Source organism: Eschrichtius robustus, chromosome 16, assembly GCF_028021215.1.
Source record: "Eschrichtius robustus isolate mEscRob2 chromosome 16, mEscRob2.pri, whole genome shotgun sequence".
Lineage (NCBI taxonomy): Eukaryota > Metazoa > Chordata > Mammalia > Artiodactyla > Eschrichtiidae > Eschrichtius > Eschrichtius robustus.
The window spans coordinates 66,884,249-66,911,279 of NC_090839.1; the positions used below are offsets into that span (position 1 = coordinate 66,884,249).

The 27,031-nt window shown below is 40.2% G+C and overlaps 1 protein-coding gene across 2 annotated transcripts in view; it reads right to left on the bottom strand.

Annotated features, from left to right (window-relative positions):
• PDXDC1 (pyridoxal dependent decarboxylase domain containing 1) overlaps positions 1-11,670 on the bottom strand; it is a 57,553-nt gene extending 45,883 nt beyond the window's left edge. For both annotated transcript variants that reach the window (XM_068565734.1, XM_068565735.1), the window contains exon 1: positions 11,491-11,670. Coding sequence is in view for 1 of the 2 variants with exons in the window: in XM_068565735.1 (XP_068421836.1) it covers positions 11,491-11,511 (21 nt within the window). In the remaining variant the exon portion in view is untranslated. The remainder of the gene's footprint in view (positions 1-11,490) is intronic.
• Between the last annotated feature and the right edge of the window lie 15,361 nt (positions 11,671-27,031).

Consider the following 27,031-nt stretch of genomic DNA (forward strand, 5'->3'; position numbering starts at 1 on the left):
TACAGATGAGCCGGTTTGCAGGGCAGAAGTTGAGACACAGATGTAGAGAACAGACATATGGACACCAAGGGGGGAAAACTGCGGTGGGATGGGGATGGTGGTGTGCTGAATTGGGCGATTGGGATTGACATGTATACACTGATGTGTATAAAATTGATGACTAATAAGAACCTGCAGTATATAAAAAAAAATAGACAAAATAGTTGCCTTAGTTTAGAAGCCACTTCATATGACAATACTTCTTTTTAAACACCAGAATCACATGTGATGACAAGATGTTTACACTGAGAGAGGCAAGAGGGAAGTGCAGCGTCACATTTCTCCATCCGAGTCTCGAGAGAGAGAGCAAGCACACACTCATTGAATGGAAAGGCTGACATTTAAATTGTTCTTGCTCTTACTCTCTTGTAGGGAGTGAAGTGGGGACAGTGGGGAGTGGGTAGCAGGTGGGTAGGGAAAATAGCACTTTTAGTTAAATTTGAATCAATTAAATGTGAATATGACGTAGACCCTCATGTGCTTGTGTTAACGGGATAATCCAAAGTATAAATGTTATCCAGTTTCAAGATATTAGGCCTTAAGTCAAGAAATGCTCTAAGAAAAATATTTATAAATTGGTTCCTTAAACCATGCCTCCATAAGCTTCTACTAAGGGCAGCAACTACTTTCTTATTCACATTTCATATCCTCAGTACCTGTTACAGTGCCAGAGTACTTGTGTGATAAATGTTAATAAATAACAGCAGGGCAACAGCCAGACACAAACCAAAATGAGTGAAGAATTAAGTTGAATAAAGATGTCCATTATTCGGTATTTAGAAGGAGGCTGTTTTACAATATTGAGGGAAGGAAAAAAAAATAGTATTCTATGCCAGGTTCCCAGAAGAATGTCATATTTTTTCAACCCTTAGCATCTAACACAGGCACAGACAAAGGGCTCAATAAGATTTGTGATCCTTAATAATTACTAACACTTACTGAGTTGCTTGCTATATTCAAGCATCATCTAATTAACACCTTTACATGCATTACTTCCTGGCTAACCCAAAGGCACAGAGTTAGTATGCTTTGGAGCCAGAATTTAAAACAAGGTCTGTACTACTCTAGAACCAGTGCTCTTGACCACTAGGCAATACTGCTCCTCAATTTCATCAAAAAAGTAAACAAAGCAACTCACACTTTGAAAAAGCTCTTGTCTCAAGAACCATAATTACAGCTAAGTAAGGTCTCATTTTAAAGATAATCCTTGGGACTTCCCTGGTGGCGCAGTGGTTAAGAATCCGCCTGCCCACGCAGGGGACACGGGTTCGAGCCCTGGTCCGGGAAGATCCCACATGCCGTGGAGCAACTAAGCCCATGCACCACAACTACTCAAACTGCGCGCTAGAGCCTGCGAGCCACAACTACTGAGCCTGCGTGCCACAGCTACTGAAGCCCACGTGTGTGCCTAGAGCCCGTGCTCCACAACAAGAAAAGCCACCGCGATGAGAAGCCTGCGCACCGCAACGAAGAGTAGCCCCCGCTCGCCACAACTAGAGAAAGTCTATGCAGCAACGAAGACCCAACGCAGCCAAAAATAAAATAACTTAATTAATTAAAAAACAAATAAAGATAATCCTTGCTTGATTGATGTTTTCACCTAGATAAAGTTAGTATATCAGAAGACTCTCCCTATAGGTAAAATTTCTATTCTGCAACAGCCCCAACCATAAACTTATCACCCAAACCCAGGGCATTTTTAAGAGTGCAAGGCAATACTATTAATAATTAAGTCAGGACAACAGGTACAAACTGGAACAGTCCTGGGCAAACCAGGATGTACAGTTACCCTAGCATTTACTACGATGTTTACTTCATATCTTAAACCAGTATTCCACCTAGCGAAGGCCATGCAAATGTTTGCAGTGGTGGCTGTTTATGAGTTATAAGGTAAAATGAAAGACGACATATAATTTGAAAGGAGTGCACCGCAGTGCAAGTACTGCCCACGGCACTTGTCTCAATGCTCAAGATCACATAGTATTGCTACAAGAGACTTCTTTTCCTACCTATAAATATACCTGAGTACATTTTCCCTCATTCAAATCTTTTTTCTTTTAATTTTTATTTTTGGCTGCGTTGGGTCTTCATTGCGGTGCGCAGGCTTCTCATTGCGGTGGCTTCTGTTGTTGCGGAGCGGACTCCTAACCACTGCACCACCAGGGAAGTCCCCCTCATTTAAATCTTGAGTACAGTGACCTGATTAAAAATCTGGGGCCTAAAAAAAAAAAAAAAATCTGGGGCCTAGGGGACTTCCCTGGTGGTGTAGTGGTTAAGAATCTGCCTGCCAATGCAGGGGACACGGGTTCGAGCCCTGGTCCGGGAAGATCCCACATGCCACGGAGCAACTGAGCCCGTGTGCCACAACTACTGAGCCTGCACTCTAGAGCCTGTGAGCCACAGCTACTGAGCCCACGTGCCACAACTACTGAAGCCTGTGCACCTATGGAGTGTGTATATCCACAGGTTCACTTTCTAATTACAAAACTACCACATGTTCACTACTGAAGATTCAGAAACCATTATTAGACTGTTAGTCATTAGACTGCAAATTTGTAAATTATATTTCAGCTATGTCGATTCTGTGTAATGAAGTGGATTCAGTATTTCTGCTTCAATTACGTCTAACATAGATGCATGGCATGGCTTAAAGCAAGTTCAAAACTCCTAAGGAGAACCATTCAATTGTTCATATGATAACTGTCACAGAACTAGACAGCTCATTTTGTAAAACAAGCCCCGCCATTCATCCTTTTATAAGCATCTTTTCAACAATCATTTTTATACTAGTTGATTTCCATCACTTTCAGTCAGTGTGGGATATTAAATATTAAATATTAAAATATCCTGCCACTATCAGAAGAAGAAATAGTATATACGTAATGTTAAAATATCATTAAAATTCTCACAATTTAAATGTTGAAGGAAAAAAGTTGAAAGTCAAATGCAAAATAAAATAGTAAAGGAGGTCACAGGAAGTAATTCTCTATTTTTCAAGCTAGTAGGAAATAATAAATTTATTTGGAATAAGGCAACATGGGTTAATGAAAAAAATCACTTATTTTTGCTTTTGGCTAGAATTATATCAACTTAGTTATGAGTTAACACTGGTACTATTCTTACCCGTATTATTCGGAACACACTATATTTATCATTTTATTCTACTTCATTAAAAAAAAAAACTGCTGGTCATGACCTGCTAAATTGATTTGACATCTCATATATAGGATGTAACCTGCAGTTTGGGGGGGGGGAAAACCCACACTATTTTAATGGATGTTATTGAAAATTAACATCCAGTTATTAGTAATGGAATAAACAATCATTTGTTAATAAAGTTTATTAACTGAGAAGTTGTTTATAATAACCTTTCAAAAGTGGAAACTACAGCAGAAGAATAATAAAATCTTAGGGCCTAAGATTTGGGAACTACTGCTCTCCAGTCACTTAAAATTTTCTCAGCTTTCAAATGCTTAATCAAGCTCTTGTATACATTTTCTTAAGTTAAACCAGCCTACCAAAGTGTGACCAAAAACTATATGATTTACTTTCACATGAATTAGGGAAAAAATAATACCTTAAACCCTGAATTCATAAACATTACTGTTTAGCACAAATCTAAGTTTAAAAAAAAAGGGCTGTAGTGACAGAAAGCAGATCTGGGATCCACTTGCAAAGGGGCACAAGGGAACTTTTTAGGGAGATGGAAATGTTCCATATCTTGATTATGCTGGTGGTTATATGACTATACACAACTGCCAAAACTCAAACTGTATAATTAAAGTGCATATTTTTATTGTATATAAATTGTTCCTCAATTTTAAAGAAGGAGGTCGAATTGATTTAGTCGACTGAAAAGAAATATTAAGCAAATAACAGTACAAGTGGTAACTGCTGTGACAAAATTCACAAAGATGGTATATGAATAACTGCTATTTGAAAAACGCAGAGCTAAACATTTAAAAAGAAGCAACGTCCAGAAAAGGGGAAGTTTAAATAGTAATTTTAAAATATATAAATCACAACATTCATTAATAATAGAAGTATACAATACCATGTTTCAATAAACTTTTTTCAGGGGAGGAATGTTCATTTTGGGGGGTTCTAGGACTATTGACAGAAGAAAAACTAAAGCATGTGAGAATACCAGCTGATCGTACCAGATAGAAGGGCTTGATGTTAACAAATGCTAGTTTCCAACATTTGCATTAGACTTACAAAAAAAAAATCACTACACAGAAATTACCACAACACTATAAATCAACTATACTTCAATAAAAAACAAATCACTACGTTTCTTCAATTGATCAACGTGATCAGATAAAGCTCTGAATTGATGTTTCTAACATTTCACCTACTCTTTTGCCTTCCACAGCTTTCTAAGCAAGGTTAATCCTGGATAGTGATAAGCATGCAAGTATCAACTCTCCAAAAACCATATATTTTCCTCCCAGGTGAAAACGCAAAGAATGCCTGCTGTCTAGCACTAAACAAGTGCCCCAAATACTACACATCTCAGAGAAGCAATAAGAACAGCAGCAGCTGCTTCAGGAACACAGCTGTCCCTTACGGGTCAACAACGAGAGAAAATGTAGGGATTCTCCAAGGTAATAATAGCACCTTGCAAACCTGACTTACTCACTGGAGCCTCAATTTCTACATCTGTAAATACTTTTGTGTAGTTCCAACAGAAAAGTATTTAATTAAGAACAAGGCACTTTCGTCTATGTTTGTCTTTTAAGAATTGGATACTCTTGGAAAATCTTATTTTTAACTATGCTTGAGTGTGGACTTTACGCTTGAGTGTGTGAGAACATGAAGACATACTGTACTTATTGGCTCATTAAGCATAATATTTTAGTTGAAAAGGGATTTGCAAATATTGCATGAGGTGTCAGTATTTAAACTTACAAATCCCTCATGAAAAGAGGCAAAAAACAACATATAGGGAAAAAAAGGGGCAAAAATATACAAAAGAGCGGGGAAAATCTGGTAGCAATAAGGAGGCAGCAAAGTTAGTAACACCAGATCAAACCTGGCATCAGTAGAAGTACACAGGGACTTCCCTGGTGGCACAGTGGTTAAGAATCTGCCTGCCAATGCAGGGGACACGGGTTCGAGCCCTGGTCCTGGAAAATCCCACATGCTGCGGAGCAACTAAGCCCGTGTGCCACAACTACTGAGCCTGCGTGCCACAACTACTGAAGCCCTCGCGCCTAGGGCCCGTGCTCCACAACAAGAGAAGTCACCGCAATGAGAAGTCCATGCACCGCAACAAAGAATAGCCCCTCCTCACCACAACTAGAGAAAGCCATGAAGACCCAACACAGCCAAAAATAAATAAATAAATAGAACAGTTAAAAAAAAAAAATAGAAGTACACAGAAGGAAAAAAGGGGCATTCAATTTACTTGCCTTAAGATACATGATGGGAAGGCCAGAGATCAAAGTCTAAATTTCAAAAAATGTATTCCAAGAGAATCAATTCACTTAGACATTTTATTTTATTTTTTATTTTTTAAATTTTTATTGGCGTATAGTTGATTTACAATGTTGTATTAGTTTCAGGTGTACAGCAAAGTGAATCAGCTATACATATACATATATCCACTCTTTTTAAAATTCTTTTCCCATATAGGCCATTACAGAGTATTGAGTAGAGTTCCCTGTGCCATACAGTAAAGTCCTTATTAGTTATCTATTTTACATATAGTTCATTCAGACATTTTATTATGAGTGTTTGCCGATAACTACACGGATGGAAAAATACCACAACAGGCAAGCTCTATTTCTAAGAAGTTTACTAGTTTATCTGGAATCACATACTTATTCTGGAACAAAAAGAAAACTGCTTAAAGCAAAACATGCTATAGTCACTGGAAAAAATAAGTCACTAAGATATGCTTCTTAAAGAAGGTGTTTCCTAGGATTTGTTGGGGGATCAATTCAGAAAGATAAAGATATCCATTACCCTTATCAATATCATTATTTTCAAAACTGAATTGGAATTATGCAGGTTTAATGTTGCCAACCTTATCTTAAAAATAATAATTCTAAGGAAAGGAACCCATCAATTCCTTCCTTCTATGTATCTTCAGACCTTTACTGTTGTAAAACTGTAAACTGTGTGAAACTGCCAACATCCAGATATTTCTAGGGGACAAAAACAGCGATTTCATATGACTGCACCCAATACAATGTCCAGTCTAATAAGTAATTCAGTCTCACTAGGCTCCTGAAAATCTCATTGTAGCAAGATGTTCAATGTCCCTGAGTTCCACCTTCAAATTGAAGGCTTTACTTTGCTGTTTGTTTTTCTGCGCATAGGAAAAAGATCTCAGAAAGGTTTACTTTGCCCTCAGTCATTTGAAACTCAGAATGCCTTTTCCACAGGCACTAGGGGAAAAAAAAGTGGACAGGGCCCCAGCCTGGGCCTCAAGGACTAACTAACCTTAAGGCAGCTAAACACTTAGCATTTGCCACAAAAAACAAAAACTACTGCAATAGTAACAGAAATTAAATAAACAAAATATTAAACTCAAAATAGTTTTATGGCCCTTGACTATTGTTTGGAGAGAATGGATTTAATTTAAGCTAGATAAATTAAATTTCTGAAAGGAATTTTTAAACAGTTTCAAAGTGACTGGAGGCATATTTTCTATATCTAACTTTAAAAGGTAAAACGGCTTCCTTTCTCTTATGTTCTACCAGCAATAACATTAGGCACAAACATATTATAAAGTAAAAATCTACATTATATTTACATTTAAAACAAACCTAGAAAAGCCATGATTCTGAACTAAATATTCTACCTAAAGAATCTCTTCCACATACTCTTTCCTGGTCACTCACTCGATGCCTTTGTTTCTTAATTCCTGGGATTCTTTTTACCCTTCTTTGCTATACAAGGCTTTGCCTAAACTTGTATGCCCCTTACTATAATGTAACTTCTCCCAGGGATCATGTCTTATTCACCTTGTGTCTCTCTCAGCACTCAGCACTGGGCTTTGACCATAGTTGGCCAGCAATAAAAAATTTAAGGAAAAACAGGTTTCTGCTTCGGGTGAAAACAGATGACTTTAAGCTCAAGCAACTGCTATCTATAATTATAACTTATAATTCTAGATAAGGTGGAACACACAGGACTGGGGACCACCAACGGCTCTGCTAACTACAGCTGAAATTTTGAATAAATCGAGAACCACCAACGCCATAAATTTTTAGGATCAGGAACTTTGTACTTCATTTTCCCTGACACCCAGCATTTGATAATCATTTACTGCCTTAGGCACCATGCACCTGTATGCAAAACCCTCAATCATGATGATATAGAGATCAGCTTTAAATGAATGGTAACATTATAGGCTATCATATCCTCACGGAAGTCCTTCTATTCTAGGTAAGAGAGGGATCTACAAAGGCTTATCACAGAAACTGGTCATTTCAAGCTTGGCTAGTAGGGGTTCTTTTCATGAGCTTTTTAAGTAAAGAGCAGGAACAGAAAATTCTGGTCGTCCTTATCAGTAATGATCAGCAATGTTCCATCCACGCAGCTCCTATTGCTCCTTATAAACAGTAAGGTGGTAACAGAATTTTCCAAAATCAGGTCCAAGGGGGTAGGGGGGGACTTAGCTCAGGATGAGTACAACAGTAAAAAATGGGTTTGGTTGTAATTATTTAGGTCAGAAACAGGGTCGAGGTTGCCTCTTTTAGAGACAAGAATTAGATAAACGGACCAACAAATAAATTGGCCCCGCTCTAAAGCACTATCCAATAGAACTTTTTGTGGTGAACATTTCTATTATCTGTGCTGCCCCAGTACTGCAGCCACAAACCACATTGTGACTGTTGAACGCTTGAAATGTGGCTAATGTGACTGAGGAAATGAATTTTAAACTTATTTAATTTTAATTAATTACATTTAAATTTAAATAGCCAAATGTGGCTGGTGGGGCTTCCGTGGTGGCACACTGGTTTAGAATCCGCCTGCCAATGCAGGGGACACAGGCTCGAGCCCTGGTCCGGGAAGATCCCACATGCCGAAGAGCAATTAAGCCTGTGCGCCACAACTACTAAGCCCATGCACCACAACTACTGAAGCCTGCGCACCTAGAGCCTGTGCTCTGCAACGAGAAGCCCGCACACCGCAACGAAGAGTAGCCCTGCTGGCCGCAACTAGAGAAAGACTGCACGCAGCAACAAAGACCCAACGCCGCCAAAAATAATAAATAAATTAAATAAATCTTTTTTAAAAATGTGGCTGGTGGACAGTGCAGCTCTAGATTCTCTAAGTCAGTGGTTCTCAACCAGAGGGGATCCTCTCACCCCCAGGGGACAACTGCCTCAACTGGAGGTGTTTTTGGTTGTCACGCTGGGGGGAGGGGATGCTACTGGCATCTAGTGGGTGGGGGCCAGGGACGGTGCTAAACATTCTACAGTGCACAGGACAGCCTCCTACAATAGAGAATTATCCAGCCCAATGTCAGTGGTGCCAAGGTTGAGACATCTGCTCTAAGTTTACTCAAGGTTGGAATTAAAAGTGCAAAACAAACTGCTATACACCTTGTCTAAACATAATACCCAGGAAGAATGAGATTTTTCCAAGCAGCAGGAAAAGATCTGGGCTGTTCTACAAGTTTAAAGTAGCAGGTTTTTACTAACAGGTGTTATGTAGCTGTGTTGAATACCTTATTAAGATCTTCAGCATCAGCGTTATTACTTCCTGTGGCATTTTTAAACTTGGATATTAACATAAGTAAACACTGTGAGATTTGTTCCTTACGAGTTGGACGTACAGTATTGGGGGGGCTGAGGCGCCTTACTCTTCTAGTTTGAATTCCTTGTCCCTATAATTAACCTATCTCTAGTTTCTCTGGATGTCACTAATTTCGAATACAAAAAGAAAACATACATTGTGAAAGAAAAGCAAATCAAGGCAAGAAAATGGCTCTGTCATCGCAGGTCTGCATGTCTACATATTACTTAAAGAAAAAGCAAGGGTACAAAATTATATTTGGAGCAAAGGAAATGTACTGAGTGATTCTATTAAACAATGATAGCACACTACATTTCAGAGTGAGAGAGATTACTTGAAATTTTAGAGGATGGGTATCAAATAACATTGTGGTTTCTGTAGCCAGTCTGAATTATGCAAGGATTAGTTTAAATGGGATCCTTCAGAACTGCTCAAATAGTTCTTAAATTTATACTAGCAATGTAGAATTTAACCCAGCAGTCTATTCCTCAAAGAAACCAGAATAATGGACACAATTCAATGTTTTACTTTGATTCAAACTATTTTTCACAACATAAAATTTTCAACATTCATATTACAGCAATGCTTTTTCTTTTCTGCCCACTTAGCACCAAGAGAAATTGTTCATTACAAGTAAAGCCCTGTATTCCTTCAGGGAATATAAAAATAAGACACAGTACTAGTTCTGAAAAACTTACATTCAGAATTTACACACCGGCCTAAGGCAGAGACTTCCAGCCCACACATTCTGAATTCCTGAAAGATCCCTGCAATTTTTGCAAATGTGCCAGGCTTAAGCACGCTGGAGTTTCAGTACCTCTTCAGATCTTCATTTGAAGAGTTTAAGATCTTTTATCATCAATTAACATTTAGGGAGCAACCACTGTAATCTAGTAATCAAATACCAGAAAAGTAATATTTGAAGGATTCCAACCCATTCTGTTTTGCAGATCTGCCTATAACGAACTACTTTTGGAGGAAAGAACACTCCAGTTCTTTAGGTTTCTAAGTGAAATGCCACAAAGCCCCTCCCATCTTCTTTATGAAACTGGAAAGGAAACAACACTGAAGGGACATTTTTAGCATCATTTTGTATTCAACCACTGGCGTCTGTATTCAACTACTGGTCCACACACGGTGTAGACCAGGGGTTCTCAGCCTCAGCACTACTGATAATTCTCTGGTACAGGGTCTGTCTTGTGCAATGTCGGATGTTAGCAGCATCCCTGGCCTCTACCCACTAGGTACCAGCAGCCCCTTCCTAACGCCTGATGGTGACAATCAAAAGTGCATCCAAACGTTGGCCAAATATCCCCTGGGGAACAAAACAGCCTGGTGGTTGAGAATCACTGATTTAGACTGAAACTCAAAGTACCACAAGGTAGACACTGTGCTCATCAAAAGCCTGGGAAGACTTTATTCCTAGACAGAAAAACATGTAACATTCACCACAGAGGCGGTGTAAGAAAAACATATTATCTTTGTCCTTTCTTGATTCCTTCCACCCAATATATGAGAAACAACGGAGGCGTAGGCTATACCACTGCGTGCATATGAAGACATCTGGCTCAACTTGTACAATTACTCCCCCTTCAACTCTCCAGTGACAAGTGAACAAATCCACAGCAGCTGCTGCACTGAAAAAATGAGAAAATACGTTACTTCTGCCAGTTCAAAATTAAAATAAAGCAGTCTTGAAACACCAGCACTGCTCCTGAATTCCACATATATGAAAAACCGGGTCTGGACAAGCGGACTCCCAAGCTTGAAAAGAAAGAAGGACTTTGAGGGAGGGCAGAAAGTCAGGGTCTGAAGGTAGGTATCCGTGAAGAAATCCAAGCACTGGTTCTCGTTTACTAGCCCTAAATCCGGGACAATTAGAATCCATTTCACATGCCAGAGCGGTCAGCCAGGTACATCACGCTGCTGTTCCCCCAAGAGGAAACCAGAGTAAAACGCTCCTACCAGTGGATTTCCGACTGACCTCAGGGTCTCCCCTTGCCACGGAAAGGGGGAGCCATAAAGTTGTGGAGCAGCAGCATCCCCAAAGACGAAATTCACAATCTACAGAAGCCCCGCCCCTTTCTGGACCTCAGGGGTCTTTCAAACTACTGCATCAGAATCACGTGGGGACCTCGTTAAACCCACAGATCCCGGTCCCGCCCCCCGAGGCTCCGACCCGAGGACTGAAAATCTGGATTTTTACCAAGGGCCCCAGGTGATTCCTAGGCTCGCTGAAGATGGCAAATTACTGCTTGCACCTCTCCCTTCCTAACTTGGGAGACCACAGACGACCTACAGGTTTCCAGTTGGCTCCGAAACAACTGAGGCTTCATTCCAGGCGCTTCTGCGGCCGCAAGTTGTTAGCTCCGTCATCCGAGAGGGTGAGCCGAGCTCTCGCAGGCCCCAAGGTCGGCCCCGCGGCCCCCGACTGGGTTCCGGGTCGTTCGCGGCCCCGGGCAGAACCCGGCGCAGCCTCTCCCGGCCTACGGGGACCCCAGAGACCACCGGCCCCGTGACGTGACCAGGCCCCAGCCTCGAGCGACGGGCCGGACGCCCTCGCGACCAGGCCTCCTCAGGTGGGCCCGTTAGCCCCCGGCCCCCTCCCCGGTCACAATGGCAGCTCGCGACCGGGAAACAGGCGCCCCGCAGGCGGGGGCCTCGGGCCGCCGCTCCGCGTCCACCCCCGGTACGGACCTTCTCCAGGGGCGCGTCCATGGCTGAGGCGGCCGGTAGAGCCCGATGGAGGCCCGGCGATCCCGGGCACTACTTCCGCCTCCCGCGCCCCGCCGCCGTTTCCACGCTGGCAGCGCTGACGTCCCGCTCGCCCGCGGCCGGCGGGGCGGAGATGAGAAAGAACTTCCTGGCGGCGCCGCGGGGAGGGGAAAGCGGGTCTCGGGGAGGCGGGGGAGGCGGGGCCCACGGTGTGGGCGGGGCCCTCCAGGCTTCCGTACCGGGCCGTCACTCTGGCCAGCCCAAATGTTCCCAGGTGAGAGGGGGAGAATGGATGGTGGAGCCGTTCCAAACTCTCTTCAGAAGCCTGTCCGGGAGTCAGAGTAGAAGTATAATAATTACAAGGCATCACTCATGTAGCAAAATGCTGGAGATACTAGTAACGCACCTGTACTTCCGGGCCTAGTGTTCCAAGTTCCCCCCGCTATCGACATTCCTCAGGAATGGAACAGGCCATTCACCACGGAGAGGCGGGGCGAGCGTGCGCCCCCGCGCACGCGCAGCTTCGGTGGTTTCCTAGGTGCTCAGGGCTTCGCGGGTTTCAGGTATTGGACTCTCTGACCAGTGACCGCTACTCCGAAAAGGCGCTGATCAGAGCGGAGGTATTTTGTCTCAGACCTTACCGCAGAATTCTAGACGGAAACGACTTTGAGACAACTGGCTCAGCCTCTTTCTTCGTGTCAGGCCACAATTATGACTTGTTAGGTAATAATAATAGATCAGTTGCTGCTATTCCATTTTATGGTACAACAGCCCTGTGATGTAGAGATCATTATTATCTCCATTTCACAGTGCCAATCTAGGTAGGATCCAAGCACCCTGACCCCAGCGTCTGTACACTACACATACTGCCTCTATAACCGCTTCCACCCCTCCTGTATAATCATAAGGTATTTCCAGGGAATAAGAGAGGACATAAATTTCCTTATTCTTACCTCTAAATGAGGAAAACTGAAATGAACTAGTCTATCACGGTTACAGTCCGTAAAACAATTCACCACTGGAACACCGATGACGTTACAACCGCAAAAACATATCTCTTCTCTCCTGTTTTGGGCGCCTCTCTTCCAAAATCTGTGTAAATGACTGGGTTACATTTTCAGTGTAGTAATTATATTATTTGAGGTCCCTAAACTGTATTAGATAAATTGCCCAGTTATCTTAATAAAATTATTTTCAACCAAAAGAAGCTTTGTGTACAGTGGGAACTACTCAGATCCTCCACAGAGCTCTGCAAACAGAAAAGGATGATAGATTTATGTCTTCCAAGATGTAAAAGTGGAATGTACCTCTTTGAGCTAAATAAGTCACCTTTTCCAACGTGTTATTATCAAGCATTTAGAAAAGTTGAGTTATACCATGAACACCCATATGCCTATCCTACAATGAACATCTACCTGTATTTGCTTTACAAATATGATATTTACATAAGTATCCATCTATCTATCCATCAATACGTTTTATGTTTTGATACATTCCAAAGTTGCAGACATCAGTACGTTTCACCCCTTAACACCTCAGCCTGGGTATCATTAAAAACTCCTGATTTTTAAAGACACCTCCAAGTATCTGGATTATATTAAAAAGTAGATTCTACAAAACAAATACTAGAGAGATGAAACTTACATTTTCTATTTTAAAAGTAGACTTTAAAAGCCAACATGAAGAAAGTGGGAATAATTGGTTCATTCAATATTTATCCAAATGTTTATCGACTGTCATCTTGGACAGTTAGGGGCTAGAAATACAAGATCCTGCCCTTAAGAAAATGCTGTTTAGGGCAGAGGTTTTTACTTTGGGACCCAGGGGGAAGTCTGTGAAACTCCTGAAACTATGCTCTAAATTTTGCATGAGTGCATTTTTCTGGGGAGCATTGCATAGCTTTCAAGATCAAGTTGGGCACACACACACACACACACACACACACACACATACACACACACTCCTGTCAAAAGAAATTAAAACCACTTGCCTTGTAGATAGACAGATATGTAAGCTGATAAATTATAATGTGGCATTCTATGGGCTAGAACAGAGAGATGAGGAAAATATTGTAGGAAGCCAGAACATGAAACCACTCATTGTGGGGACAATTTGGCTTATATGTTCTGATATAGACCTTTCCTGATTAACAGGCAAAAAGCAAACCAAATAAAGGAAGTTTGTGGTTATTTTTCCTTTTGGGTCCACTCACATGATTTTTGTTGTATCCTGAATAATATTTACATACCCATATTGTAGATGTTGTTTTTAAGTCTTTAAGTTTTAGAATCAACCAAATTTCACATACGGAAGATATAGTTATTATTCACCATGGTTATGTAAAAATAATAAATTACCAAAAAGTGGGCAGGAAGAGGCGAGGTGAAGAGGAACGTAAGGAGGATCACTAATGTCCTCAACTTCATTCCAGGAAGTAAGTAGATACTCTCTAAAAGGGCTAAATCAAGGACTTCCCTGGTGGTGCAGTGGTTAAGAATCCACCTGCCAATGCAGGGGACACGGGTTCGAGCCCTGGTCCGCGAAGATCCCACATGCTGCGGAGCAACTAAGCCCATGCACCACAACTACTGAGCCCACATGCCACAGCTACTGAAGCCCGTGCACCTAGAGCCCGTGCTCCGCAACAAGAGAAGCTACCACAATGAGAAGCCCACACACCACAAGGAAGAGCAGCCCCGACTCGCCGCAAATAGAGAAAGCCTGCGCGCAGGGACGAAGACCCAACGCGGGCATAAATAAATAAATAAACAAACAAAAGCATTTAAAACAGTAAATAAAAGGGCTAAATCAAGATTCAAAGTTTTAACTACAATATTTAAAGACATAAATGAAACCTCGGAAGAAATAAAATTAACAAAAATCAGGAGTTGGAGAAGACAGGAAAGCTGATGCAAATGGCAATAAATTTCTCATTTTTATAGTAAGGAGTCAATAGATTCTTTCTGAATTAAGAAACAGGTATAAGGATATTTTTTTACAAAGTAGAAGGTAAAGGCTTTGGAGGAATGGGACTAGGAGTTTGGAGATGAAAGAAAAGAAATGGCAATATTCCATTTTATATTCTTCTGCACTATTTGAATTTTTATCATTTGCATGCATTTTCTCTTATGAATTAAAAAATTTAAATTGCCTGTAAAAAATAGATTTCAATCATTTTTTAATATTTTAAAAATTTGAGAGAGAAGTCTGCAGTCCCTAAAGGCGACTTGAGGTGGCAACCCTGAGACAATTTGTATCCTACCTTACTTCATTAGTTACACCAAGTTCACTAACAATTTTTTTTTAATCTTTCTATTGTTAAAATATAGAAAACAACTTAAAAGAAATGAATTGTCATTGACTAACACCCTATAATCACTAACACCCTATAATCACCATCCTCCCCATGAAAGGAACCTTCTCAGATACTCCATAAGCCCCAAAACAATCCCAGTCCCCTCCCAAGAAAAAATAACCACTTTCCCACATTTATAGTAATCATGCACTTACGTTTTCTTTGTAGTTTTATCACACAAAGATGCATCCCTAAACACTACAACTTAGCTTCATCTTTAAAAACGAAAACAAAGCCCCACCTGAATCTATATCTGTATCTATATCTATATATCTTTTTAGTCTCTTTTAATCTATAGGTTTTCCTACACATTTTTCCTCCTTTGCAATTTATTTGTTGAAGACACCAGATTATCGTTCTAGAATTTCCCTTAGTCTGGGTTTTCCTCTGTTCTCTATATTTCCTGCAAATTGGCAGTTGGACTTAGGCTTAATCAGATTCAGATTTGAAGTTTGGGGAAAAGTATTCAAAGATGGTGTTGCTCTCTTCACCAAGAGGCACATAGTACCTGGTTTTCTCTCTTTTTGTGTTGTTAGCAGGCACTGATATTCTTTAACTTACATTAATTCTGACCTGAATGGGAAGAACTGTGGATTTTCTTATACCATATACATTTTTATATCTGAGGAAGGTTCTTCGAGAGTGTAAGTCCGAGATATGATTTCATATCACCCTACTTTCATTTTTGGTTTTTTTTTAATGTAATTTCAAACTTGTAGGAAAGTTGCCAGAAGAGTACAAAGAATTTTTTAAAACTCTTCACCCAAATTCCCCAAATGTTAATATTTTACCATACTTGCTTCATTGTTCTCTCTCTCTAAATAAATATGTATACACACACATTATTTTTTTTCTGAATCATTTCATAGTCAGTTGCAGATGATGCACTTTGGTTTCTAAATAACTTAGTGTATATTTTCCCCCAAAGAAGGACATCCTCCTTCACAACCACAATACAAGTAATAAAATCAGGAAATTAACATTGACACTATTTCCTCTTTTAAAAAATTTTTATCGAAGTATAGTTGATTTACAATGTTGTGTTTAATTTCTGCTGTACAGCGAAGTGACTCAGTTATACATATATATATTCTTTTTCATATTCTTTTCCATTACAGTTTATCACAGGATATTGAATATAGTTCCCTGTGCTATACAGTAGGACCTTGTTGTTTATCCATCCTATATATAATAGTTTGCATCTGCTAACCCCAAACCCTCAATCCTTCCCTCCCGCCCCCTCCTTCCCTCTTGGCAACCACAAGCCTATTCTCTATATCTATGAGTCTGTTTTTGTTTGGTAGCTAGGTTCATTTGTGTCATATTTTAGACTCCACATATAAGTGTTGTCACTTGCTGTTTGTCTTTCTCTATCTGACTTAATTTGCTTAGTATGATAATCTCTAGGTCCATCCATGTTGCTGCAAATGGCAATATTTCATTCTTTTCAATGGTGGAGTAATATTCCATTGTACCTATATACCACATCTTCTTTATCCATTCATCTGTTGATGGACATTTATGTTGCTTCCATGTCTTGGCTATTGTGAATCGTGCTGCTATGAACATTGGGGTGCATGCATCTTTTTGAATTACACCTTTTTGAATATATTCTCTGGATATATGCCCAGGAGTGGTATTGCTGGATCATATGACAGCTCGGTATTTTTAGTTTTTTGAGGAACCTCCATACTGTTCTCCATAGTGGCTGCCCCAATTTACATTCCCACCAGCAGCGTAAGAAGGTTCACTTTTCTCCATACACTCTCCAGCATTTATTTGAAGACCTTTTTTTTTTTTGTAGTAGTAGCTTTTGTTTTTATTTTATTTTATTTACGTATTTTATTTATTTATTTATTTTGGCTGCATCGGGTCTTAGTTGCAGCGTGCGGTCTCTTTGTTGCAGCGCTCAGGCTTCTCTCTAGTTGTGGCATGCGGGTTTTCTCTCTCTCTAGTTGTGGTGTTCAGGGTCCAGCGCACGTGGGCTCTATAGTTGTGGTGCATGAGTTTTCTCATTGAGGCGCACGAGCTCTGTAGTTGTAGCACATGGGCTTAGTTGCCCCGTGGCATGTAGGATCTTAGTTCCCCGACCAGGGATCAAACCCGTGTCCTCTGCACTGGAAGGCAGATTCTTTACCACTGGACCACCAGGGAAGTCCCTATTTGAAGACTTTTTAATGATGGCCATTCTGACTGGTGTGAGGTGGTACCTCATTGTTGTTTGATACTATTTTCTAATCAATGGACTCTATTCAGGTCTTGACAATTATCCCAGTAAAGTCTGGGAGAGTAAAAGTCTGGAATAGTGTGTTCTGGAGTAGCTCCTCCATCTACCAACATACAGTTGTTGGATTTCCTCAGCACTCAGCCCTAAAGCCCCTTTCTTTCCTTATTCTACACACTCTCATCCTCCATTATTCAAGTAACATCTATACCTGGGCTCTTAAACTGAGAGTCACCTCATTAATGCGTTGTGAAACTAGTTTACTGGGTCATGTTTAGCAATTTTTAGCAAATCAAATGGAATAGAAAACATCAGAGCACATGACATATGGAATAAGAATAATTAGGAAAAACTCCAAATGTCCATCAACAGGTGAAGACATAAATTGTGGTCTGCCCATACAATGGAATGGAATATTACACAGCAATAAAAGGGAACAAACCGCTGATATACAGAATACCATAGAGCAGGGATCAGCAAACTTTTTCTGTCAGGCGCCAGGTAGAAAATATTTTAGGCTTTGCAGACCATTTGGTCTCTGTTGCAACTACTCAACTCTGTGTAGCTTGAACATAGCCATAGATAATACGTAAGGAAATGAATCGTGACCATGTCTCAATAAAACTTTATTTATAGGCACTGAATTTTGAATTTAATATAATTTTCACATCATGAAATATTCTTATTCTGATTTTTTTAAAGTTGTTTGAAAACATAAAGCCATTCTTAGCTCTTGAGCCTTTAAATAAACAGGCAGTGGGCCAGATATGGCCCACAGCCTGTAGTTTGCTGATCCCTGTTACAGATGAATCTCAAAAACATTATGCTGAGTGAAAGAAGCCAAATACAAATTGACACAGATACTGTATGTATACTGTGTGATTCCATTTATATGAAATTCTATACCATGCAAACTCATCTATAATGACAGAAAGCCTAGGGCCAGGGGTCAAAGGGAATTGAGTGCGTAGGGGTGCTAGGGAACTTTTGCAGGTGATAGAAATGTTCTGTATTTTAATTGTAGTGGAGGTTCAGAGGTATACACATTTGTCAAAACCCACTGAACTGTACAAGTAATATGAATGTATTTCACTGTATGTAAAACATACTTCAATAAAGTTGATAAAAGATATCAGAGTGCATCAACTGTAGTAAGGGTAATCATTGTTTCTGAAACTCCTCTTCCAGTTATGTATATATAGATACGTGCAGTGACTGAATTGAACTCATCCTCTTCCACCCCAAATTCCTCAACATTCCTCATCCCAGTAAAGGCACCATCATCCACCCAGTAGTTCAAGCCAGGAACCCTGGTATCTCTCTCTCACACACACAAACTTCCTCTTCCCTAGTCACTTTCAATCACTGTTGCCACCTATACCTCCTAAATATCTCCTAAAGCTGTCTACAAATTTATCTCTGTTGCCACACCTTGAGTACTGCCATTATATAAGTGATCTCTGTAGCCACACAGAACCCAGAGTGTAACTGAGCCTATGGGGCCTTCCCAGGATAGACCCTTCCCCTATATGCTCTGCTGTAGCTCCTCTCTGAAGTACCCAGATAATAGTATCTCATGCATATCTCCAGAGTTTTTCAGATGCTAAAAACCACCACCTTGGGACTTCCCTGGCAGTCCAGTGGTTAAGACTCCGTGCTCCCAATGGAGGGGGCACAGGTTCATCCCTGGATGGGGAACTAATATCCCGCATGCTGAGTGGCATGGCCAAAAACAAAAACCAAAAAACTCACCACCAAATGGAAGAAATTAATTACTTGTTGATCATGAGCACATAGCCCCCAGACCTACTGATGCCCCAGGATAGATATAGATAATTTTAACCCCTGTGACACGTCCCTGCTACCTCACCATCAACGGATCAGAGAACTGTGCACAAGCTGATCACATACCCTGGGATGCCCCTCCTCACTTTGCCTTTAAAAAGGCTTTGCTGAAACCCTGCAAGGAATTCAGGGGTGGGGGGAGGGGGTGGGGGGGCGGACATGAGCCACCCATTCTCCTTGCATGGCCCTGCAATAAACCTTTCTCTGCTCCAAACTCTGACGTTGAGGTTTTTTGGCCTCACTGTGCGTCAGGCACTTGAACTTGTGTTCGGTAACAACAGTAGTCTGTTAAACAGAGAAACTGGATCCTCTGCTTATAAGCCTTCTGTTGATGATAGAATAAAGCATGCATCCTTCACATGGCCCACAAGTGTGGTATGAACCCTTTCTACCTCTTCGGTCTCGGCTGTCATTCTTTGGGAAATGTCTTATGTACATATAGGCACCTATAGGCCCCTATGTCTCTCTTTTAATGTACTTAGCATAACTGTAATTAATTAGTTATTTAATGTCTTCCCCCCAAAAGACTATATAAATGCCATTTCTTCAGAGATGGAGTCTGTCTTTAATGTTATTTTGTCCCCAGTGACTAGCAGGTAGGCTCTAAAAATTATTTGTGGAGTGAATGGATGAATGCATGAATGATGAATCTACATACTGGCACGATGTGCAGATTTTATTCCTAAACATTTCCATTATTTTCAATCTGGTTTTAATGGGTATCACATCTTAAAAAAACTTCACAGTCCAAGTGGCGATTTTACTTCCCAAGTCTAGCCAGGTCAGTGTCTAGGATGCAGTGGGGGTTCAATGAATGAATACTGAATGCATTGATTCAACAAGTACTTTCTGAGAGTCCACTATACACCAGGCAGTATTCTGGGAATAGGGGATACCATGATTAAGAGATTGTCTCTGCATTTGCAGATCTTACATTCTTTTGGAATGGGGTGATAAAAAATGGCTCTATAATATATTAATTTGTTGTAAGTATCATAAGGAAAATTAAGCAGGATAAAAGAATGGAGAGTAAATTATAAATGAATCCATGCCTCAGGCCGTAAATTTGAAATCTTTGTTCTAAAACATTGAAAATATTTGTTCAGTGATAACTAGCTGGAAATAGAAGAAAATTAAGCAAAGCCAACTTACTACCATCAACAATTTACTAATTTTCAAGACCTTGAGGGAGGCGTTTCTGTTGATTTCTGTTACTTAAAGGACTTTTCTTTGATGTTTGAGCACCTCTGGTAATTTACACTCTACCATCATCTAATTATCCCTGGAGCAGGATTGGGTGTGATGTCTTGGAAAATCTGAAGCAGATATGTTAACATTGATACAGCCATATGAAAAAAATTTTTGCTAACATTTTAAACTATGATTTAATTTATGTTTAAGACTTTCTTCTAGGGACTTCCCTGGTGGTCCAGTGGGAAGACTCTGCTCCCAATGCAGGGGGCCTGGGTTCGATCCCTGGTCGGGCGGGAAACTAGATCCCGCATGCATGCTGCAACTGAGAGTTCGCATGCTGCAACTAAAAAAAGATCCCGTATGCTGCAACTAAAGATCCCACATGCCGCAATGAGGATCCTGCAACTAAGACCCAGCACAGCCAAAATTTTAAAAATAAATAAATAAAGAAATAAATAAAATACTTTCTTCTAAGTAGGATTTTAGAGTATACTTAAATTTTAGGTGATGCTGTAAAAAGGTGAAATAGTATAAAAAGGTGATTTCACCTTTCATTTGTTTCAGATTTATTTATATTTTATGAAAGAATTCAGCCTTCTCTAAAACTGTGTACCTCAAAAGAATGAGCAAAGACATTAACAGACGATATAAGAAAAGAAAAACATGTGCAGATGCTCAATTAACATGAAAAAGCGTCAATATTACTAGTGATTAAAAAAATGCAAAATCCAAGTGAATTTTTTTGCCTATTAAATTAACAATTTTTTTTTTTTTTGCTTTTAATAATAACATCTACGGTTTATTAGAGTAGGAGAGAAGAAGTACTCTCATGCATTACTGGTTAAATTTCAAATTGTTATAAACCTTTTATAGGTTTCAATTATAGTCAACTGAATGCAATTTGGCATTCAGTAATAACAACCAAAAAAGCCTAAAATATACGTATCTTTTGTCCGCAAAATTCTGCTCCCAGAAATTTAAACTAAAGACATCAAGTTAAAGACTTTACTATAAGAATGTCATATCAGCATTGTTTATATTGGTGAAACATTTTAAACAATCTGTATATTCAATAATATAATAAAAAATTGGTTAAGTTATGGTAAACTTGGTCAAAACACACCTTCAGAAACAATGATGTAGATAACCTACTTATTGACATGGAAAGATGATATGTAGTTAACTCAAAAAGATATCTAAGAAAATAGCATGTACAACATTAAATAGTACTTGTGCTAGTTATTAATTTGTAATCTCCTGGCTCCAAATCCATTCTTTTTGCCTGCTCTCTAAAAATGGATCTGGGCCCTTTAAATATTTCTCCTTTGCCAGCTGGCACAATGTTAAGTTTTATCAGTAGAGGGCGTGGGAGAGACATTGCAGGAGGAAAGGGGTTTGCTTCCAGGTTCTTGCTGGTGGGCTTCTCCCGTGCCCTGCGAAGCTTCCCCCGGATGTAAGGAAAAACTTACTCCTCCTGTGTCTCCTCTACTCTCGACACCCTACTACAACCCTACTTCACTTCTACCAGATGTGCGGGTTTCCACTCATCAAGCAGTTCTGTAACATCAGCTGGGTGTCCTAAATTTAACTCAATTCTGACACTATCTACCTGGGGAGAGTGTCTGATCTCATAGGTTAGGGTCTCACTCCCACGAGACTTCCTCCCACTTCAGACGCCAATCACAAGTCCAGGTTGTTACCTGTGTTTCTGACCAACTGGATATAAATCAGAGGTTCCCACAGCCTCCTCACTGGGTTCGATTAATTTGCTAGAGTGGCTTACAGAACTCAGAGAAACAGTTTTCTCGCTAGATCACCAGTTTATTATAAAAGGATATAACTCAGGAACAACCAGATGGAAGAGATGCACAGGGCAGGGTATGTGGGAAGGGGTTCGGAGCTTCCATGTCCTCTCTGGGGCCACTCTTCCCCAAATCTCCACACGTTCACCAACCTGGAAGCTCTCTGAACCCCATCATCTTGGGGTTCTATGGAAGCTTCTTTACAAAGGTGCAGTTGATTAAACCCTTGTCCACTGGTGATTGCTTCAATGTCCAGTCCCCAGCCTGCATCCCCAGATGTGGGTGTGGGACTAAAAGTTCCAACCCTCTAATGATGAGATCGGTTTCCCCTGGCAACAAGTCCACCCTTAGAAGCTTTCCAAAAGTTACCGCAATAACATAAATTCAGGTGTGGTTGAAAGGGATTTGCTATGAACAACAAGACACTCCTTTCAGTTCGAGGACTCAGAAGCTATTTCAAGCAGAGTACAAAACTGTGGACCAAATACTACAACAAAATGATGCTCCCATTGCTCTTATCACTCAGGAAATTCCAAGCATTTTAGGAACTCTGTACCAGAAACAGGACACAGACCAAATAAATATTTCTTATTATAAATCACTGTATCAAACCCTGGTACACACTCTGGTGGTTTTGTAGCCGAGTACCTCCAATGAGTTCCCACAACAGTTTACCCTAGAGAGCAGATGTCCAGCGAATTCCACCGGTTGTCAGGGCATTAGAGCAACTGACTTCTTTGTCATTTGGTGAGACAGGGCTGTACCCTCCCAATAAGATCAGGATTTCAGCCCTAGAGGGTAGGGAGGGTTCTTCTTGGGTGTTTTATCTCAGTCCTAGTGGTAGTGGCTGGTCCTTATGTTTGCTATTTCTATACTCTTGAGGGTTCTCTTATTATTCAACCCCTCATCATTCCAATTCCCTGTTAATAATTCTTTATACAGTCGATAATCATTATTTGGTGATTCCATATTTGCAAATTCACCTACTTGCTAAAATTTTTTTGGAACCCCAAAGTCAATACTCCTGATGCTTTTGCCGTCATTTGAAGACATTCACATGCTCAGAGCAGCAAAAAATTTGAATCACCCAGCTTGCACGTTCCCAGCTACAGTCAAACAAGGTGATGCTTGGCCTTTTTGTTGTGTCTCTCATACTGCAAGCAAGTGTCCTTTTCACAGTCTATTCCCACATTTTTTGAGCTTTTTGTCAGGAATTTCACTGTTTTAAATGGCCCTCGAGTTTAGTTCTGCAGTGTTCATAGTAACTTTATAGAATGTACCTACTTCAAGTAATAAGAATCGACTGTATTAAACTTTCCCTGTTCTAATTACAATGTGATTTCTCCCTCCTGATTGGATCATACAGAGTACTAAAATCATCTCTAAACCATTATTCCGCTAATTAGTTATTTCTTCCACATATTAGTAGAGTCACACATTTTCTATAGTAATTGAAGTTTCAGAGGTTCAAAAAAGCATAATTGGAGAAGAAAACTCTCTGAAATTAATTCCACCTTTTATGTGGGAATTCTTAATCATTTGCATATTTGAATATGCAAGATCTTTAAAGCTACCTCTAATGTTGGGTTTTTCATAATTTCAGATTTTTTATTTTATCTCTTCTTTATGTATTTTAGAACTTAAAAAGGTATTTCTTTTCTCAAAGCTTAACAATGAAAAAATTAATGAAATAAATTTAATTGGCTGCTTTATTATCCCACACCAATGTGGGCAGAATAGTTTCTTAAAATAAAGCTGGTGAAAACAGAGTTCCTGAACACTCTACTTCGAATATTTCTTCCAAATGGCACATTTTCAAAGCACCAAGTCAAAGGTGGGATCTCTGATGGCCACCATCCCTCTTAAGAAATCTGTTGCCACATTTTCGTACTCTATTGGGGGCAGGATAGAAGGATGGGGAAGTGTTCCAAACTTCTAAACAAGAGCAAAGGACGGGTACAATTCTCACCTTAGTACTTTGTTTTAGTTCCAATGTTAAGATGGTCTGAAAATGACCATATGAAACCAAGCACCTTTCACATAATTGGTGCCAACGTCAAGGGCATAAGAGTTGCCTAGGTCATAGAGGCAGAATTCTTAGGCATGGTTTTTCCACAGCAGAGCTGAAATGTAATGATTTCATGAAAGAATTGTTTAATATCATTTCTGTTAACAGGAAAAATTAAGGCTCTGGTGGGAACCAGGCTTGTATCTTCTTTCCAGTAACCTCCCCTCCTGACCTTTTCCAGCTGAGCACCCATTCTTTCTCTCCCGTGCACATTCAGATAGGGAGTCAGCAGTGGTGGTGCCTCCTACCCCCACCTCCATCATTTCAATCCCACCCACTGGAACTCATCCAAATAAAAATAATTTTTGAAAAAGAAAATCATATTAACATTTGCATAAAGCATAGCTCTTTTTATTCATCTGTAGCCACACTAAACAAAAACCTTGTGTTTACTGGGCATGCCCAGCTTCAAATCAAAGTACCCTCTTCCATTCAGATCAAAGCTGGAGAAATTCCATTAAGAATGAAGTGTTCTGGAATGAAGGGGTGGGTGGGTGAGAAAATCTTGAAAGAAGGAGGATTAGATAAGGCTTTTTATTGCCAACCTCACTTCAGGTGACAAGGAGGAAGACAGTTGCTTCAGTTTCTGGCTCTGTACTCACACCCTCAGAGACAATTGATATCTCAGAGGTGATATTGAAGGGGCTGGAGGAACTTCCATGACCTTTTTTGAAGGTCATGACTGTTTTTGAAGCTGATTGCTTCCTCCGTTCATTGGAAAACAGACCTATTGGTCTTGGAGCCTGTTAAGAGTAGTAGCCTTTTGTTTGTCAGTAGAAATTTCCAGATTAGCAAGAGAAAGTAGAAGATTTTAGACACTGCAGCCCACTTGGTGGTTCTTATTAAGCCCCCGTTCATTTAAATAAAATGAAATAATAATGGTTACAAATAAGCTTCATTGTAATCATCTTAATGTATGTTTAATGTGATCCTTAGTTGTGAATTGAAGCTCAGTTCCCACATCAGTACTTTATTCCCTGCTGAAAAAGCTCTTAACAAAACACCTTGTTTCCGTTTTAACACAGAACTATGTTCTCTGGTTATCCCCCAGTGTTCAGAGATATTAATGTCGCATAAATGTGTTGTCTCATTATTGCCAGAGGGCTCTGAATCACAGCTTGCACAGATGATGAAGCATCAATGTAATGAATTAATCTTAGAGCATCTCTTCCCTTTGAAGGCCAAGCAGGTTCTTTAGCATCTTTACTGAATTAGATTGTCTTTAACTACTGCATTTTTTGTTGCTTTTAAGAAGAGACAAATATACAACAATAGTCGTAAAACCATCTCAGCCTTCGAAGTATTCATTTCTCTTTCTTTCAATTCCCATTAAGTAAATACATTGAGCTGCTTGATAAAGATCACCATAGATTTTGGAGGATATTTGCCTCTACAGATTGTTACCAATCCCCAGCCTCACTGGCTTTCTGTGAGGAGAAAATGAATTCATGTAGTAAAGTGCTTAGTAGAAAATTGACACCTGCAGTGGGCTCTCCATAAATGTCAGTCCCATCCCTTTGGGGTTGCCAAATTTAGCAAAATAAATTTAAAAAATACAGGATGCCCTTGGGACTCCCCTGGTGGTCCAGTGGTTAGGATTCGAAGCTTTCACTGCAGGGGGCATGGGTTTGCGCCCTAGTCAGGGAACTAAAATCCTGCATGCTGTGAGGCCAAAAAAAAAAAAAAAAAGAAAAATATAGGATGCCCAATTCACTTCAAATTTCAGATGAACAGTGAAAATTTTTTTAGTGTGCCCCAAATATTGCACTGGGACATACTTACACCAAGAAGTTATTCTTTGTTCATAGGAAATTCAAAGTTAACTTGGCACCCTATATTTTACCTGGAAACCCTAATCCCTCCCCCCACCCTACTTGCCTGCAATTTTCTCCAATTTTGCTCTATTTTTCTCTCTAAAAACTTGGGTTAAGGGAATTGTGTAGGAATCATTAGGGAGATTTTCTTTTTTTCATAATGAAGACCACAATTTTCTCTAATCTAGGCAGGAATTAGTTTTTTTGGGTTTTTTTTTAAGCACTGCAAATACAAATCCTTCCCACAAGCCCATAGTTTAGTGCCTGGCACATAACTGTGCTCAATGAATATTGATCAACTGAATGAATGAATGAAAGATTGCCTGGAAAAACCGATGGTCCTGATCTCAGTGTGCTGAGAAATGGGTAGTTTGATTTCAGCTAATGTGATCAATTGCTGTTAGAGGAGATCAAAAGGATTACAGAGAAGAAAGGCACGAATAATGGCCCTCCAAAGATGTCCATGTCTTAATCCACAAAACCTGTGAATATGCTATTTTACATGGCAAAAGGGACTTTATAGATGACTCTTAAGATAAGGATCTTGAGACATGGAAATTACCCTGCATTATCCAGGTAGGCTGAATGTAATCATAAGGGTCCTTCTAAGAGGGAGGGCAGGTGGGTCAGAGTCAGAAAAGACTATGTGACAATGGAAAGACAGAGAGAGAGATTGGAAGATGCTATGCTGCTGACTTTGAAGAAAGGGGCCATCCAGGAATGCCAGGGGGCCTCTAGAAGCTGGAAAAGGCAAGGAGATGGATTCTCTTCTAGGGCCTCTGGAGGGAATGCAGCCCATGGACCCTTTTTTTTTTTCTTGGGCTGCGCTGCATAGCATGTAGGATCTTAGTTCCCCAACCAGGGATCCCTGCAGTGGAAGCGTGGAGTCTTAACAACTGGACTGCCAGGGAAGTCCCCATGGACCCATTTTAGACTTCTGACCTCCAAACCTCTGAGGACAACAAATTTGTGGCAACTTGTCACAGCAACAATGGGAAAATAATACAAGGGGAATGAATGTAAGTAATAAACAAAGAAAGGTGCGCGCTAGGAGGCTGCTTAGCTGGGACAAGTCTGACAGAAAGATTTGCTTGGGACCAGTAACAAGCACAAGGAGAGGGGAGGGATGAGAATCAGCATGTGGGCAGATAGAAAGGGTCAAAGAACACAGAAATTGGCAGATTCCCAAGAACTGAAGAGAATGGGTGTATTAATCTGCCC